This window comes from Lytechinus variegatus, chromosome 5 (genome assembly GCF_018143015.1).
Source record: "Lytechinus variegatus isolate NC3 chromosome 5, Lvar_3.0, whole genome shotgun sequence".
NCBI lineage: Eukaryota > Metazoa > Echinodermata > Echinoidea > Temnopleuroida > Toxopneustidae > Lytechinus > Lytechinus variegatus.
This window is the reverse complement of record NC_054744.1, coordinates 33,048,827-33,066,040: the sequence shown is the minus strand read 5'-3', so window position 1 is coordinate 33,066,040 and position 17,214 is coordinate 33,048,827. Positions and strand designations below refer to the sequence as shown.

General features: G+C 34.1%; 1 protein-coding gene across 1 annotated transcript in view; it reads left to right on the top strand.

Moving 5' to 3' along the window:
• Positions 1 to 17,214, top strand: part of LOC121415957 (tyrosine-protein kinase CSK-like) — a 35,198-nt gene that overhangs the window by 2,876 nt on the left and 15,108 nt on the right. The window contains exons 2-3 of the mRNA XM_041609368.1: positions 11,030 to 11,319; positions 12,868 to 12,996. Of these exons, the coding sequence (XP_041465302.1) occupies positions 11,311 to 11,319; positions 12,868 to 12,996 (138 nt within the window). The 5' untranslated portion in view covers positions 11,030 to 11,310. The remainder of the gene's footprint in view (positions 1 to 11,029; positions 11,320 to 12,867; positions 12,997 to 17,214) is intronic.

The following is a 17,214-nucleotide window of genomic DNA, read 5'->3' as shown; positions in this document are numbered from 1 at the left end:
GTGGTGCTGTTTATATTTAGGTTAATTTGTAGCATTGTTTCAAAATGTTTGCCAAACTATGGAAGCTACGCCAACAAATTTTGTATCATTATAAAGCAGAAGTCATGAACTAATAATCAAGAAAGTGTCATTGCTCTTGGATTTAAATAGAACTTGAGTTACATCTTCACAGACAGAGCACCAGGGGTGGTGCCAGAAGCAGTGCCACCCATACAAAGTCAATGGGTATTTTCAATATGTTGTGCTATTTGGGGTATTAAAAAATATTAATATTTTTGTGAAAACTTGACTTCCAACTACAAATTTGGTATTGATTTGCATTGTGCGAAAAAAAAACAGATTATGAGATTTCTACTTTTCTTTAGGACAAAAGTGATATACATGTACATGTATGGTATTGTTACAGATCTTTGAGGTATTAAATGACATAGATTATTAAAGACATTCAGACCAACAATATGTGAAGAATCTTAGAAGCATTATTTGATGCTCTAATGCTATCATAATTTCTTTATAATTGTTCTACATGTACATGTATACCTTATATTTGATGAAAACATCAGATATACCCACCAAGTAATGGTTATGCTGGCAATAATAACATACACAATAGGATATTTCTTCATCCTCCCATTGGTACATTTATAAGTTCAGGTTGATTATGAAGTGTTTCTTGACCATAAACCCAAACCCAATATAATTATGCATGTACATTGTTAGAAAGTTCTTACTCTGTTCTGTACAGAAATATAATAATTTTGATCATAGGGGACTATAAAAACAAATTGTTATGATCACAAATAGGAAATTGAAAAAAAAAATTGTTAATACTTTTCTATTCAACACAATATAACATTCATGCTTTACACCTAATGCCATTTATAAGTGCATATTTGGGTTCATTTAGTAATTTCCTTGCAGAAAATATAAACACTTTTGCTATCATAGGGTGTACATGTACCTATATACTTAATAGTGAGATAGGGATAGGGACTTATGAAGTTAAAAAGGTGACCCCAAAGCATGCAAAAATCACCATGTAACCTTATTACACATGACCCTATAGTATTTAATTGCCGGACCAACCTTGGATAAATGATTCTACTATACTTTCTTTGAGCCTGATATCTGTATTGTACTTAAAGAAAGCACCAACATGATTCGACATACTTGTACTACTCCAATCATTATTTACATGCAGGTCTCAATTAGACTAATAAAAATAATATCAATACTAAAAATCCTGAGCTTGTTTATTCAGGGAAAAGCTTTTGATGACCATGTGCATCTCTCACTTTTTATTTCCTCATTGTAAGTTTTGCTTTCCAACCTTGTTCATCTGTATTTACACAAGTTAAAGGTGACATTGATTGCATATAAAGTGTTGACAAGTATCTGGGATTCACAAACAGGAAAAAAGAGACATTTTAAAATCAATTTTCTAATCCTAATTCAATTGTTTTTTTTTATATTTGATTTGCAATTAAAAATTGATCTTTTAATCACAATATGATTTTTTTGCATCATGTGTTGATAGAAAAATTTCAAGAACTGTGATCCTGATTACAAATCAATTGCAATTTTTTTTATAATAATGATTACTAGTATTTGCTGATTGCTGTGCATGTGAAGAAGCCTTTGCGATTTAGATATCATTTGCTTCCTAGACACCGTTCTGTTTATACTTTCTAAAACTGGTTTACTGGAAACCTATTCAGGAAACCAGTTTGGAAGATCGCTTTGCTAGCATTCCCATTTGATCACCTGAAAGTGGTTTTCAAAACTACTTCAGGTAAAGTAGTCTTGTTGCTATGGAAACACTCAGAGTCTGGTGACATTTTTTCGTGCAAAATTTGAAACCGCAGCGTAGGCATTCCAAATACAGTACATGTATGTGGAGTAGCACACTCAAAATGTGTGAAGATCGCTTTCCGAAAAACAAATGTGTCCTCACTTACGCTAAAACCAGTTTAACGAGGCAAAGCAATCTTCAAAACTACATTGCGAGGTGGTTTTCTGAACCAGTTTTAATAGAAGATTGCTTCGACAGTTCTCATTACACGTAACTACATGTAGTCTCCACTATAAAAAAAGTTAGTTTCCAGTAAACTAGTTTTAGGAAGGTAGTGAGGATGGTGTCCTATTTGGGAGTAGGTTTTGGAAGTAAATAATTATTTTTTTGCCTGCTGCATGCTGTACATTCAGTTCGCACGTACTGATCTACGTATTTTTTTGAAAGCATTTTTAAAAGCGAAAGTTCAAAAATTGTAATATTTTACATCAGATTTTAATGAAATTTTCAATGTTTTTGTTTGATATTTTGCCCCTTGGGACAAACTTGGCCCTTTAGTTTGCTCCATGTACATGATGCATGTATGCACTCGTGAACTAATAAACATTAAAGCTTGTATTTTTGTTTGATGTTTGAAGATTGGAAGGAGTGTCTGCCAAACCTCCAATTCTATAATAAGGCCTACTAATGCTTCAGCTGGGTACATTTGTTCATAAAATTGAAATGCAAATCACCTATTGTATTTCAACAAGTACAGTGAAATTTCAATTCATACAGTACTGTATGACTTGAAATTTTACTCTACAAAATAAATGACATAAATTTGATAGGTGAGTTGCATTTCAATTTTATGATTTTAGCAAGGCAGTTATCGAAATCATAATAAAAATTCTGACATAATGTAAAATGTTGCTTTGAATGTTTGACCAACCTGGAAATTGGTTTTAATAAAATATCTCAGTAGAAAATTAATTGATCAAAACAAAGGACAGTTTTGTAAATTTTACATGTATTCTGCACATGATCTAAACTTGTATAAAAATGTGGGTTTTCAAATTCACTGACAAAGCAAATTTGTGATTTGATGATTCCTTTTGAAGTACATGTATTGTTTTCATTGCATTTCCTTAAAGGGGAATCCTACCCACATAAAGGCTTGCTTTTATAAGGAAGGAAAAACCAGACAAGTTGATAGGTGAAAGTTTGAACAATATTGGATAAACAACAAGAAAGTTATGAATTTTTAAAAGTTGTAAATATTGGTAATCACTATACCCATGGAGACTTCAAATTGGCCGCATATGGGATGTCATAGTGATGTAAGGCAAGGACTACTCTTCCATGTACTCCAATACATATTATGGCTAAAATGTCATTTTTCCCAAAAGTTTTATTCAAAATTATATTTTTCTTTCATGAGGACATAAAACAATATACTACCTAGGTTATATTTAGATTACTGCCCCAGGAGAATGAGTACTTAGGAGAAAACCACAAATCCCTGATAATAAAGTACATGGCCTATAGGAAAGTTGTCCTTGCCCCTTGTCATAATTTACTTACCCAGTTGCCAATTTGAAATCTACATAGTATTAGTGATCTCAATTTTAAAGAAGCTATAATTTTCTTATTGCTTGTCCGATTTCTTTCAAACTTTCACCATTCTGTTTAATTTATTTTTCTTCCAAACACAACATTTTATGGCCAAGGCTGGATTCCCCTTTAAGCAACGAGTTTGTATGTTGATATTTGACAGTAGCCCAAATACATGTAAAAGCCACAGTTCCAAAAGTGGACAGTGCAGCCAATTTCCAAATTTGATGTACATGTACTACATGTATTCTTATCACCTGGTCCGTGCCATGTCTCCAATAGAATGTGATGTCCACCAAGTGCCATGTCCATGTAGGAAAAAGCTTTTAAATGCTTTCATTTGAAAAGTGTTTTGTAGTGAACATTTTCCTAATTTCTGGACAGTTGCTCATGAGAAATATATACAAAACGGCTAATATTGAACTTGATCATCTTGACGGCAAGGAGAACCTTCATTTTAGCTCTTGTTGTGTACGTGTATAATACTTTTAATACAAAAGTCAATTAATATGTGCAAGGCTGCATAACTTTTTGTTCCATTGTGGTATAAAGTTAAAGTACAATAATTTTTGGCTAAATTTGGTATACTCTAGAGGGGGAAGTGGTACAGTTTGTTGAAGTGAAAATACATGTAGGTTACATGCTTCAAAACCAAATTAGTTTCTTGAAATAAGCTGCACAGAAAGGACCCCAAATCTTCCTTCCTGATTTCGCGGAGAATTTGTTGCAAAACTTTGCTGACAGCACAAGAGGGATGCAAATTTGACTAGTTAGTCATTATTAAGAAATCCAGAAATGACTATCTTTACCCCCACTATTAGGATTTGTGAGTTGATAAAGAGATACATGTAAATAGTTTCCTCAAATTAAATTTATTTGCAACTGAAATCTACAAACTGTGTGAGGGCCAGCTGGGCATGATGTCACATTGAGTCAGCTATAATATCTTGTAATTTTGTTGTGGATGCCATGATTTTATGGGCAGGTCCAAGCTATTGTCCCCTCTGAAGCCAAAATTAAATCTTTGCCTAAATCTAGCATATTGTATGTCATTTTAAAGCTTATACTCTGATTTTTTTGCCTATTTTTTTTTTCTTCTGAAAACGTAAAGTTAATGAATGCCAAGGTCACGATTCCAAGAAATCATTAATTAGCGTGACGTACGGGACATCATATTTTTTGATCTGCAGATAATGCAAATTATATATTTGAAAATATTTCTGTGGGGACATGTTGTGCTAAGTTCATGCAAACATTTGAGAAAAAAATGATTTTGAAAACTAATTGATTAAGTTAATTATCTGGTGTCCAACAGGCAGTGTCCCGTACGTCACGATTTAGCATATGTTTTTTTAGATTCTAATTTTAAAAGAAAAAGTTGAACATTTTTCTTCAAACTTTGGAGAGTTCTAATTACTATACATCCAAAAATTAAAGTGAATTTACTGAATTAATTTCATTTTGAATTATATTAGCTAATCAAGTTTTGTGACGTACAGGACAAATGTGTGACGTATGGGTCACACCATAGGATACATGTATCTATGTAATTTTAATTAGGGTTATTTTTCAATAAGGAGCAAAGATAATGTAAATTGAGATAAATAATATATCAGTGGTTGAGTATTGGTAAAAGGCTGATAATAAAGTTACAATTTGTAATATGTTTTGTTTAATCATATACTATAATAGAAATACATGTATATATAAATCATACTAATCCATGTAAAACTTACTTACTTTGGTTTACATCCAGTTAATTATAAATTTTTATGAAATTTCAATTTCCCCATTTGTTTAACACATGGAATCATTTGCAAGACATCTTTCATAATATTTATAAGGTCGTAAAGTGTTTGCTGTGTTTTTGTTTCAGTGTGTGCTATTAAAGAAATATATATCAATCATGATAATTCATGTAAAAATTAACTTACTTTGGTTTGCATCAAGTTAATTATAAATTTTGATGAAATTTCACTTTCCCCATTCGTTTACACATGGACAAATGTCCCATACGTCACATGTCCCGTACGTCACAGCGCGGTTGTTTATATTTTGAGCTCTTACATAATAACACCAATGAGTTCTATCATTTCATTCATGGCTAATGAAACTTGATAAGATACAATATGAAAACATGATAATGAGAGATTTCCAGCTTATTCCAATTCACAGAGTTTTAATGACAAACTTTAAAAAAAAAATCAGCGTCACAGTGCATATTAATTGAAATATTACGTCGTTAATGAAATTGTAGATCACTAATTTTTTTCATGAATAAAGAGAGCGTGACTGACCTTCCAAAATCCATAAACGATTCTCTGTTGTGCATTTATTTCTTATGTTACACAACTTTAAAGTCTCTAAATGTCCTGTACAATGTACGTCACAAGTCAAATAGCTTGGACCTGCCCGTACATGTATGTAAGTGTTTGTTGACTAAAATTAATGTACCTTTTCTGTTTATACTCTGTCATAGAAAATACATGTTAGTCTTTTTGAACAAGTTTTATTGGGCTTAAAAGCCTTGAGTTGTTTTTTAAATTTCTTTGCGTTTATCAACTTTGCAGTAACTCTTGTTTTTGTTTATATTCAGTGGTCAGTTTAAAATTCAGTGTTTTGTATGCTAGAATGCATAACTTTTTGGTCCATTAAACAGTGGTATCTAATTAACCTACATACAGAATAATCACGGTGCTATTCTGCCTAATGAAAGGGCACTCAAAACAGCTTTTGTATTTTTTGACAACAATGACTTCAAAGTACATGTGTGTATTTCAATAATCAGCCATTGTACAGGTACATTGTTTACTGGGATGTGGGCATGGCTGCTTCTGTTGGTACTTGAAATAAAGACCGGGGACCCAGTTTCATATACTTGTAACAAATGCATCATTTCTAGAACAATTTTACTATCAGCCAATCAAATTGATGGATCTCAATAGCTTTAAACTGCTATTGCAACTTTGCTATTGAACAAGTTTTATGAAACTGGGCCCCTATGCATGTACATGTACATGTATTTATAGCTTTTACTTTATGCTGTTACTGTATGTGCAATGCATAGAATTTACAAGCAACTGGTTGTTGAAGGAGATGGATCGCAGCCATTTCAATTTGCATCAAAAATATCACTAAAGTTTTTTATTATTTCGTTTTTTAATTGAAATTTTTTGTTGGATTAGCATTTCATTTTCAATAGAATTTTATTACTTTACGAATTTGATATGAAAAGGATATTGAACATGTAATAAATTAAATCCCATGATACAACAGGGATTGCATCTCATGTACTCTATCAGTGTTTTATTTTGGACATTTAATACAAACAGCTTAAACTGAAAAACAGACCCGAAGAGAAATATGTATACCTCGAGAATGGATTTTACTGATATCATCATCATGCCTCTCAATTTGTACAAACTAAAATGAACATGAATTACAGATAAGAAGGAATCACCAAATCAAAATCAATGTATAAGCCAATTGTAAACATTGGACAATTAGAGGTTGTTTTTAATGGTGCACCCAAATTCAAAGAAGAGCAATTTTAACAAATACTACGAATACGAAGTGGAGCGTTGTGGCCCAGTGGATTAGTCTTCGGACTTTGAAACAGAGGGTCGTGGGTTCGAATCCCAGCCATGGCATAATTTCCTTTAGCAAGAAACTGATCCACAGTGTGCTGCACTCAACCCATGTGAGGTACATGTAAATGGGTACTGGTAGGAAGTAATTCCTTGAAAAGCTGTGTGCGCTATGAACGCCTAGCTTAGCCAGGTAATATAGGAGCGCCTTGAGCACCTAACAAGGTGGATATGTGCGCAATATAAATACCCTATATTAATATTATTATTATACAACTTGGAATGTGGGGCGATCGGCTTAAAAATTCTTTCAATTATTGGCCTACATGTACATGTACCTTAAAGGTCAAGCCCACCCCAGGAAAATGCTGACTTGAATAAATAGAGAAAAATCAAACTAGCATAGTACTGAAAACTTTATCAAAATCGGATGTAAAATAAGACAGTTATGACATTTAAAGTTTCGCTTATTTTTCACAAAACAGTGATATGCACAACTAGGGGAGTCAGTTGATGATGTCCATCTCTCACTTTTTCTTTTTTTTTTAATTGTTTGAATTATACAATATTTCAATTTTTATAGATTTGACAATAAGGACCAACTTGACTGAACCATATAGTATTAAACAAGGCTAATTCCACATGTACAGGGAGGAATTAATTGTTGTTTCACTTGACAATGAGGAGAAAATTAAATTTTTTCATATTTCATATAATAAGATACAAAAGAAATAGTGAATGGATAACATCTAATGCCCTTTTTACACAGGATTTTCTTAACCCCGGACTATCGCTAACCCCGTACTATCCTTAACCCCGTACTATTTTTTTCCTTTTCACACATGCCAAATTGTTATTGCTAACCCCGGATAAGGAATGCTTGCTTTTTACACACGAAACTCGCTAACCCCGGACTAGTGGATTTTGTCGATCATTCGTAGTACAAGTACTTCACTCGTACACTTTTTACACACAAAGCGCGCTACAATTTCCTTAACCCCGTACTATTTAGCCCCACCTATAGTACGGGGTTAAGCTTAGCCCACTTTCGTTTTACACATGCGATCTTAACCCCGTACTATTGCTCTTAGCACCGCAATTGGTGGGATAACCCTGCTTTTTTGCAGGGCCAAATAATCCCGTACTATAGGTGGGGTTACCCCACTTTGCAAAAACGCTGTGTAAAACGAAAGTGGGCTAAGCTTAACCCCGTACTATAGGTGGGGCTAAATTGCCATTTAGCCCCACCAATAGTACGGGGTTAAGGAAATTTTAGCCTGTCTAAAAAGGGTAATAGTTTCCTAATTTGCATACCAGCAAGAATGTGCATACATGTATAACTGTTTTGTGAAATTAAGCGAAACTTTAAAAACTTTCTTATTTCACATCTGATTTTGATAAAGTTTTCAGCACTATGCTAGTTTGATTTTTCTCTACATGTATTTATTCAAGTCAGCATTTTCCTGGGGTGGACTTGACCTTTAATTGAAATACATACATGCTGTACATGTACAGTTGTACCCTATCATACATGTACATTCTGCATAATTTACATACACTGTACATGTTGCTTTTCAAATTCTTAAAAGATACAGAGACTTGAGAATTATCCTGAAAATAATTCCACTATGGGTACCACACACTGTTCTTTCTTTCACTGTCCACAGCATGTCCTACATGTATGTACAGATCTCTAGTTTCGACACTTGTTCTGTCTTTTCTTGAGCAGGCAAATGCAATGCATTGGATTAACACGATCAGTGATGGGAATTGATGCTCAATCTTCCTCGATTGAATTGTCTCTCTTCGCTGATACTTCCTGGTTGTGAGTTAGCCACTATAAATAGAATAACTTTCTCACACATTCATGTGTGTTGTTGAGAGATTGCAGGTTAAATTAAAGGGAATTTTTCCCTGGCGTGGAAGTTGGTTTGAATAAAAAAGTATAAAAGCAGACCCTGTACATACGGTACATGTACATGTGGAGTTGGCAAAAATCTAATATGGATCTATCATTCTATGGATAATATGGAATCTAATAATGGTATAGAGATTTACAGTTTGTACAGTGTATTTGATTCTCCTTTGTTATAAAACATACGGAGCCAACTTTGAATAGTGCTATTTTCATTCTTAATTTATACATTTTTTGTACTTGTACAGTGTACATGTACATGTATTTGAAATAATTTTGTTTCTTTATTTTATTTTTGGTTGCGCATAGATACTGTACCTGTTAATTTTCTCTGAAATCTAGTAGGACCATGTACACTGTAATTCTCTGGGATTCATCAATCCAACGACCACCAGAAATATTTTGATAGCCAATGTGTTTTGATAGAAAAACAACTAATAGCAAACTGGCAGTTGAAATCATTTTTTGTATCTATGCTGATAATAAGATGATGAGTGTGCACACATCAGACGCAGGTCACGTACAAGTGCAGTATAGATTCATAGAGGAGACCTGTATCAAAACCCATTGGGAGATTTCAGCCTGTCACAGACTGTCGGTATCTCCATTCCGTAATGAGCGATTATTGCTTTCCCCTGAATCAATGCGCAAAGTAAAGTGAGGTCAGCTCATGTATTGATTTCTGGCTTGAAGAAAAACCTCATGATTTCTATATTGCAAGCCAACAGTTGGTGGAGATACATGTACGTATGGGCCTGTGGTATTTCTTTATTGTGATATGAAAGATGTATTATCATTAAATTTTTGTGTGATACACTGAAACCTGGCTGTAAAATACCATCTCTTTTAGCCAATATGGATTACATGTAGTATGTAATTATAATTTTTTGAATATTTTCATTTTGTCTATCTTGTTGGACAATTTACGCTAACTTAAAAAAAAGAAATAATGATAATATCCATGTGATGGCAAATATGTTTGGCAATTAGCATCACAATTGAAGGTCAGTCACCTTGTTATTTCATACAAGTACAGTGTACACTTAAAGGGGAAGTTCACCCAGATATGTTGTTTGTTGGATATTAATGGCGACCAGTCATATTTGACTATTACCGCCAACTCGTTAGGCCTAAATCTTCTTTCTTTTCTTTGACCCATCCTTTAAAATCATTCCTCTCCTTCTTTCTCTGTTTTTTTTTCTAATTCTTATTATTATAAAGACTATTGTATCTTTACAGGTTACCACATGATCCCGTCCCTTCTAACGACACCATCCAGACATCGTCCTGTCTCTCCGGTGTAGACAGGGGGCTCCCTTTGGGATACTCTATATAGTCTTGAAACTTGGAAAAGAAATAGAGAAATAAACTGTTAAAGAATCTTTTCCCTCGAAATGATCTCACATATACCAATCAAATACATGTATGTCCGTTTTTTTTTGTAAAGAAAAAAGATAAAATTTGATATGGGGAGATTTGGATGTTTCGAAAAAAATTTATTGTAAAAATAGTTGAAAATGTAATAAAAAGTATTGGTTAAGGTTTGAGAAAAATCCATCTAAGAACAAAGTTTTATGATAATTTTATTTATTTGATTTGTGACATCATATCCAAGCAGCTTTCCTGTATACCGTTTGGTAAAAAAATCAATCAAAATTGATATGTCATTTTCTCAGGAAATTGAAAATTATTGTTTTTATTGTTTCTTGAGTATGTCAGTGTACAAATCATTTCATACCTGCCCCTAAAATGAAAAATAAGAGATCACGAACCATAATAAAAATGAAATTTATGCATTTTAATACAGGACATGTATACATTAAAGTGCAGCTGCTCGTTTATGACATCACAAATTAAAATTTGAAATTCCAATAACTTTTTTGAAATCTTAAATAGATTTTCCTCAAACATTCATCAATATTTTTTTCTTATTCTCCGCTATTTTACAGCAAAGTTTTTGTCAGGGTGATATTTTCCCTTTAAAATCCTCATCTAGGGCAATGTCAATGAGCATGTGCATACTGGATGAAGCTATTTATCCCAGACTTTGTCAGAAACCTGGTTTATTTGATGCTCGGTTTGATACATTTATATACATTGTCTATTAATTGTTATCTTCTTTTCCTCCTCAATTTCAAATAGATTGGTTTGATGACCACAAGCTGTGTCTGGAAGCCTGAAACTCTGCCACATCCTCATTACATTCCAGGGAAACGGGGGAGGGAGCATCGGGGGAGACAGAGGCAGGGAGGAGCTGGACTGATACAGGAGAGGGAGAAAGAGGGAGATCAGGACGGGGAGAGGAGTCGGAGGAGGAGGAGGAGACAGCGAGCTGGGCTCATGAGTGACGGAGGTGACGGTGGAAGAGCAAGCCATCTGGAGTTTGATGCGGTGATAACCATTGCAGACGTGCAATAGGCAGCATGTCAAATGTAAGATTCCTTTCATATCATTTTTTTTCTTCTCATGCTCTATGTTCATAATATTATTTTGGCAAATCATAAAAAAAAATAATCATTTATTTAATGTGGATTTGATAACTTGTCGTTGTGCATGTATTGTAAATATTTGTGTGCCCCACCCCCCCTCTTATGGAGTAATGATATTGGTGTTATTCTTTGGTGTTAGTTTTTAGCTATTTTATAATCGTTAAAGGTACAATAGAAATGGGTCATGCTATACAGTATTGTGTATATGAGGAAGTATTGCAATAGACATCGGAACACATCAAAGATGTTTGAATTTGATTAATTTTCTTTTTTTTTATCAAATTTTCTTTTGTTCAATTGTTTTCTGGTATGCTTAAATTTGTTTCCCTCAGTTGAAGAATTGGTTGTTTTACTATGGGAACTCCACTTATCATTTTTCAATTAGAAGTTTTAGGCTTATTCTAGTACCCAAAATCCCAATCGGATGAAATTGAACATTACATACGTAGAACTCTGTTTGCAAGGAGGAAATAACATTGACAGCTGTACACGTAGCACTGGCCCAAAATGATTTTAATTGTGTTTGGCAATGATATGCATAACAAGGGTGAAATACTTTTATACTATAAAATTGGATCTTACTTTAAATTACAATTTATGTGCTATACAATACATGCATTCCATTATTTACAGTATTCATCTGTTGAGAATGCTCTGTAATAAAATTGTTGTATGAGATACATCAGCCTCCAATGTATTGGAATTTATAACTCCCAAGTGATTAATAAACACGCCAAGTAGTGGGGCATATCATGTACTCTACGAGATCTCTTTTAATTAGATATTGGCCCCATAAACTATCCAATTACACCTCATGAACCGAAACGTTGCTTGAAATCAGATTGCCTAGTGAGTGATAAGCCAATAATCATCCTAGCGTTGCAATAATATTTCTGTCTTCAAGGTTGCCAATTTGCCTGCCTCAAGGATGGGAGATGTCTCCTTATCTTGTTCAAGTACTGCCCTAAATATTAGTGGTATTATCATGCTGAGTAATTCATACTCCTTCATCTCCAAAACATACTGGGCGAAGTACATGTCCCAGGCATACACTCACAGTCACAAGCAAAGTATTTTTCAATATTTCATACATGTATGTATTCAAAAGGATACTGAAAGTAATATTACACATACAGCTGTTCTTCTCCTTCCTCTTCATTTTATCCTCCTCCTCTTTCTTCTTTCTTCTTCTTCATTCTTCCTTCTTCATCCTCCTTTCTTTCTTTCTTCTTCTTCTTCCTCTTCTTCTTCTTCTTCTTCTTCTCCTCCTTCTTCTACTTCTTTGTCTTATTCTTCTCCTCCTCCCCCTTCTCCTTCTCCTCCTCCCTCCTCTTCCTTTTACTTGTCCTCCTTCTCCTTAAGAGGGGGAAGATTCATAACTTCTCCAACTCGCCAAATTATGTTCATGGAGCGATTTGAAGTTTTTATGTCCTCATTACATTCATTTAATACATTTTTGCGTTTTAATTTTTTTGCTTTCTTCTCTTGCAGTCACATACGAGTAGTATGACCTGGTTACCAGGGACAGAGTGTCTAGCTAGGTTTGAATTCAAAGGAACAACAGCTGATGACCTCTCCTTCAGGAAGGGGGAGGTTATCACTATCATCAAAGCAACAAAGGTAAACAATCCTTTTAAAATAATCTTTTAAAATAAAACCATTCAAAACCCATTTTCTTTCCTTATGAAGAAGTTTAGCTATAGTGAAAAAGTTGGACCACCATTCTTGAAATTATTGCTCAGACCATGTAGTTTATGATTCATGTATACATGACATGTACATGTATTAGGCAGCTGTTTTGATGTCATATCACAATACTAAAAAAGAGGATGGATTTAAAAAAAACATTTAAATTTCTTCTATTTTATTGCTTTTGTTATTAGTCACCTTTTCAAATTTAGGATGAACCTCCCCTTGAAAAGTGACATTGGCCAAAATTATTTTCCCTCTCTCAAAATTGGTCTTGGACTTGTCTTTAATACATGTAGGAGCCAAGAAAATCTATACATGTAGTAGGTTTTAATTGATCAAGCTACATGTATGTCTTGCAAATTTACATCCTTATTTGGATACTCCAATGCTTCAGGAAGTCAAGTGACAATGTACGTGTCAAAACATTGCTAGAAAAGTATGAATTCATATCCTGTTGAATTCCTTTCTTGACTAACATTTGTAATATGTCATTTGTTTCAATTCAGGTCAGTTTATGAGTATCTTGTGTTGCTGCTGAAGTTTTTGCTTTAAACAATGACACATAATTTACTGTAACTCAAAAGGTAATACCCAGTGTAATAGTATAGCAGGGCGTAATGAGCCAAACATTTTGAGGGACCAGATCCGCCAGAAAAGATGTACATGAATCCAGAGCAAAATTTTTGAAAAGATGAAAGTGAGCGAAGCGAGCGAGTACAAATTTTTACTTTTTTATTACAAAAATTTAATTTAGTGATACATTTCAATTACAAATAATATTCAGAATACAATATCTTTTCTCTTTTCCCTTTTTGAAACTTTTAGGGGGTTCATGACCCCTCCACCCCATCTGCTCTGAGTAGCCTGAATAGCCCATGTAATTCCAAATTTGTAATTTCTCTGAAAAACTGATGAGTATGTACATACAGGTGCATGTATACTGTTATATTGCTGTGACAAGGAAGTACTTTTCATTGCAGGAAGACATGAGATCACTGATTTGGCATGAGTTGTTTGGTTTTGATTATTCTTCACAAATCCCCAGACCAATCTTTGCTTGTAATGCTATGATTAATCATATAATCTACATACAGTTGAGGCCAAAAGTTTACATACACCCATGGAATTCAGTGTTATTTGTTCGCCTGCCAAACATTGTACAATTTAATATTTCTTCAGAAATATAAATACTACCATGACAAATTTGGTATCAAATGAAAGAGCGTATTAAGCTCTTTTGCATGATTGGGATGCCATTGGGATCAAAGTACATGTATATTTCAGGTGGAATTCTTTTTGAAGAAAACAAGTAATATTCATACCAAATGTAGTCTATTGTTTGTTATTATATTTTAAAATGTTCATCATTTCATAGAAATATATAAATGTCAAATCTGTGATTTATAATATTACATGTTCTATCATGATATGTCACTACTAAACAAAAAAGTGGAATTTGAAATATCTGTGTTGAGAAGTACATGTAACTAGCACAAATATAAAATGTTTTTGTCAAGTTTTTGTCTCACCTGCATAGCAGAGTGAGACTAAAGGCGCCGCTTTTCCGACGGCGGCGGCGTCAACATCAAATGTTAACCTAGGGTGAAGTTTTTGAAATGACATAACTTACAAAGTATATGGACCTAGTTCATGAAACTTGGCCATAAGGTTAATCAAGTATTACTGAACATCCTATTAGAGTTTCATGTCACATGACCAAGGTCAAAGGCCATTTAGGGTCAATGAACTTTGGCCGATTTGGGGGTATCTGTTGAATAACAATCAAAACAATTTTTGGATCTGATTCATGACACTTGGACATAATAGTAATCAAGTATCACTGAACATCCTGTGCAAGTTTCAGGTCACATGATCAAGGTCAAAGGTCATTTAGGGTCAATAAACTTTGGCTGAATTGAGGGTATTTGTTGAATTACATGTACCATCATAACTTTGAAAGAATGTTGGTCTAGTTCATAAAACTAGGACATAAGAGTTATCAAGTATCACTGAACATCCTGTGCGAATTTTAGGTCACATGACCAAGGTCAAAGGTCAGTGAACTTTGGCCATAATGGGGGTATCTGTTGAATTACCATCATAACTTTGCAAGCTTATTTGACTTTTGAAACTTGGACATAATAGTAATCAAGTATCACTGATTATCCTGTGCAAGTTTCAGGTCACATGATCAAGGTCAAAGGTCATGTGAGGTCAATGAATTTTGGTAAGTGTATTGGGTGATTTCAAGTTCAGTGTTGACCTTTTGGTGTTGGTGTTGGGTCAATTTTTACACAATTATAACACCAAACATAAAATGAGGATGGTCCCAAAAAGTCACTCACTAGTTGTAGAGATGTCAATATTGTGATCTGGATCAGTTTTACAAGCTCTGAATAGGTTTTGGAGCTACATGTAGGAAAAGCAACCGAAATTTCAACACTAACACCAACACCAAGGCCAACACCGAACTTGAAATCACCCATTGGTCTAGTTCATAAAACGTGGAAATAAGAGTAACCAAGTATCACTGAACATCTTGTGCGAGTTATAGTAGTTTTCAAAGTCAGCACTTCTGCTATGTTGAATCGTGTGATGCAGGTGAGACGGCCAGAGACATTCCACTTGTTATTTTTAATTAAAAGTATGAAGATTTCTGGAGAAAAATAACACCTATTTGTTCAACTCCTGGTGACAAAGCAATGTCATGAAGGGGCATGACATACTCATTTGTTTGATATCAAATTCGTCATGATAGCACAAATATCTTATAAGATACAGTAAATTTTATGATGTTTGGCAAGTGTCAGCTTATCTTTTAATTTCCTGGGTGTATGTAAACTTCTGGCCTCAAGTATACACACATAAATATTAGGTGGTCTGTCATTTATGACAGATCACCTCTTAATTTCGTCAGAATTTTTTTATTTTTATTCTTTTTAATGGCAAGGTTTTTGTCGCCAAATTATCTCGAGTTTGACAAAATTAATTTCATTGAAGTTTATACCATACATAGGGTCTCTTATGGCAACGTCAAAATTTGCTTTTTGATGTCATCAGGTCATGATGACGTCATCTAGGCGCCATTTTGTAAAATCACATTATCAATCATATCTCCATTATCAATTATCAAAAATCGATCAAATTAACATCAAATCAACTTCAGGTCAAGGGTCATCAGGTCATGTCATCAAAGGTCACCTGGAGGTCACGATGCGCGCGTACGCGCGCGTCAAAATTTCAAAATGCTCAAAATCACTTTTTGACCAAAATAGAGTATGTTTTGGGTCATTTCAAGCATTTCAAAAATTTGCGCGCGCACATGTATGCGCGCGCGTTAAACGCGCGTAACACCTTAACGCAGTGCAAAAACACCGTTTTTTTTTACATCATTGCATTGATAATATAATTCTGAGCAATTTGATACCCAATTTAGCTCTCTACGATCAATAATACAGAAGTTAACACCCGTTAAAGTTTGCAGCACGTGTGCGCGCGAGCTCTCACTATAGGCCATATATGGGCAAAAACATGCCTATTGAAAATTCACTGTAGCTCTTTAAATAGTCCGTTGACCCCCAATTTTGCTTTCATATATCGATAGAGTATGAGTTGTAGATTCGATTTCATGTCATCATTGTCCCTAAATAATATCATGACGTCATCAAAATGGCGCCTAAACTTAAAATTTCATTTTTTCAAAAATGACGTCATCAAATTTATGCAAATTTGGTTGTAACTTCTCGAATATAGATCATTTTTCGCCCAGATTTCGATATGTTGTAGTTTAGAATGTACTCTTTCTCCTCAGTAATCATTTTTCGTTTTGAGAAACGCATCATTGCGTAAAACAGCGATGAAAAGAGGCATGTCATTTTTCCTCATTTTGCGTGTAATCTCTATGGGACATGACTTTTTCTCAAAACTAGATTCAACATTCCGCTATTTCGTGAGCCATATCTCCATTTTCTCTTGTCAGTTTTCTTTAAGCTTTTAGTATGTTGTAGCTGAGATTCTGGGCTATCGCAAGTGTGCCCTTCATTTTTTGATCAGATGCCGGGATCATGCCCGTATTTCACTTGCAAAATTGGACTTGTAATTCTCAAAATTGCTTACGTGTATTCTCTATGGGGAATATCGTGGCTT